General features: G+C 50.5%; 1 protein-coding gene across 1 annotated transcript in view; it reads right to left on the bottom strand.

Moving 5' to 3' along the window:
- Positions 1–940: 940 nt before the first annotated feature.
- Positions 941–1,746, bottom strand: part of C2CD3 (C2 domain containing 3 centriole elongation regulator) — a 109,254-nt gene continuing 108,448 nt past the window's right edge. Inside the window, exon 33 of the mRNA XM_084893363.1 lies at positions 941–1,736. Within this exon, the coding sequence (XP_084749489.1) occupies positions 1,596–1,736 (141 nt within the window). The 3' untranslated portion in view covers positions 941–1,595. The remainder of the gene's footprint in view (positions 1,737–1,746) is intronic.

The raw sequence follows: 1,746 nt of genomic DNA, 5'->3' as shown, positions 1-1,746 counted from the left end.
TAGGTGCCAAGTGCAGGCGAAGCACTTTCACAAATGTCATCTCATTTCACCTTCACACCGACCCTGTGAAGTTGGGGTTATCGTCTCCATTTTACAGATGAGGCAACAGAGGTTCAGAGGCAGGGAGAGTCAAGCCGGAGGGGACCGGCTGGGGAGCAGTGTCTTCTCTATCCCCAGGTGCACGTGGCCCGAGCACCCACTGGGTTCTCTCTCTGGGCTCACCTCCACTTCTCTGTCCTAGGAAGCCTTCCCTGACTGTTCCAACCCCGATGGTCTTTCTCCATATGGTCCCTGAATTCACAGCACTTACTGGCTGTGACCAGTTTTGGCCACTGAGTGCAGAAGCCTTGGGACATCTCTGGAGATGCGGTGTGGTGGTTCACTTCCTAGCTACACCAACAAGGGCAAATTTAAGTCCATTGAGCTTTAGTTAACTCTAAAATGGGAAGCCTAACGTGGGTGATAGAGTTGCTTTTTTGGGAACAAGTGAAATGACCTGTGCTTAGGGGTAGAAAGCAGGGCCCTCCGTGTTAGCTCCCTTCTAGCCTGTGGCAGCCACTCTGCACATCTTTGCCCTTATCTCCCCCACAGGCCCCGTGTACCGTAGCTGCTCGGTTTGACCTCTGACAGTCTAAGCCAGAGCCGCGTATCCGCGTATCCCGGAGAGGTGGGGAATTCTGAGACCACTTGTTGCAGGAGACTCCCTTTACTTTGCTAATAGATTTGAGGCACCAGCATAGAAGTAACAGATGTCACCCTAATCTGGACCAATCTGATCTTTGGGGGGCTCAGAAGTTTCATGGTGACTCTGGCCCCTGGTCTCAGATGAGTTTTTAAGGGACTGTATGATGGCCAAGCTTTTTTTTCTGCCTGTTAGAACACAAAGGAATTCCTAACACTCCTGTCCAGTGGCCAACCCAGGAAATACTTGCACACAGAATACAAATACCAATATGATTTTATTCAAACATGGGCAAGAACAATGACCTTCAGAGCTGGGTAAAAACAATAAGTTAAAAGCATGGTTAGAATTTCAGACAATCACATAAAATGTTTGAAGGAGGTGATTTCCCCCTCCTCTCCTACTAATTCAACACAGCATAAAAATAATTTAGATCTAGAAAATATCCTTCTTCGCAAGCAAATGAACTGAAGGTGTGGTAGCATTTCCTCATTTATGCACAATGCATGCAATCTACACCTTCCCCCAAAACCTTTAAGGCAGAAATGGCTCGTCAGAGGCAGAGAGTGAGCTCATGCCAGCAGTATGCTGTGCCAAGGACATTGGGAGGAGTTTCTCAGCCAAAAGATGCCTGCTTGGGTCCCTTTAAAAGACAAGTGGGCCAGTTGGGTGCTGGAATCCATTTTGTTTCTAGTCTTTGCCTCCATATGTCAGGAAGAAGCCGAGGTCCTTGCAGGTGGACAAGAGGCCGGTGTGGGAGCTCTCACTGTCTATGCGGTTTGGCTCTCGGGGTGCCCAAGAGCCAGTGGTTTCAGGACTCTGACGGCACAGAGAGAAGAGACCGGGCACTCCTGCAAGCTGGACGAGGCTGAGGGCGGTGGGCAGGGCTCCTTCCTTCAGTCTCTCAGCTGCATTAGTCTTTCTGGGAGAACCGGGAGGAAAATATCCGTGCAATTCTGCGGGTTTCCTCTTCAGGCAGGTTGGGAGGCAGCGAGCTAGGTCTCGGGAGACAAGGCCTTCGGGACGGGGCGCTTCCAGTGCCTTCACTCTTGTCCTGGAGAGGA

This window comes from Pipistrellus hanaki (genome assembly GCF_964339955.1).
Source record: "Pipistrellus hanaki genome assembly, chromosome: 9".
Lineage (NCBI taxonomy): Eukaryota > Metazoa > Chordata > Mammalia > Chiroptera > Vespertilionidae > Pipistrellus > Pipistrellus hanaki.
The sequence above is the reverse complement of the archived record's forward strand: the minus strand, read 5'-3'. Positions and strand labels throughout refer to the sequence as shown.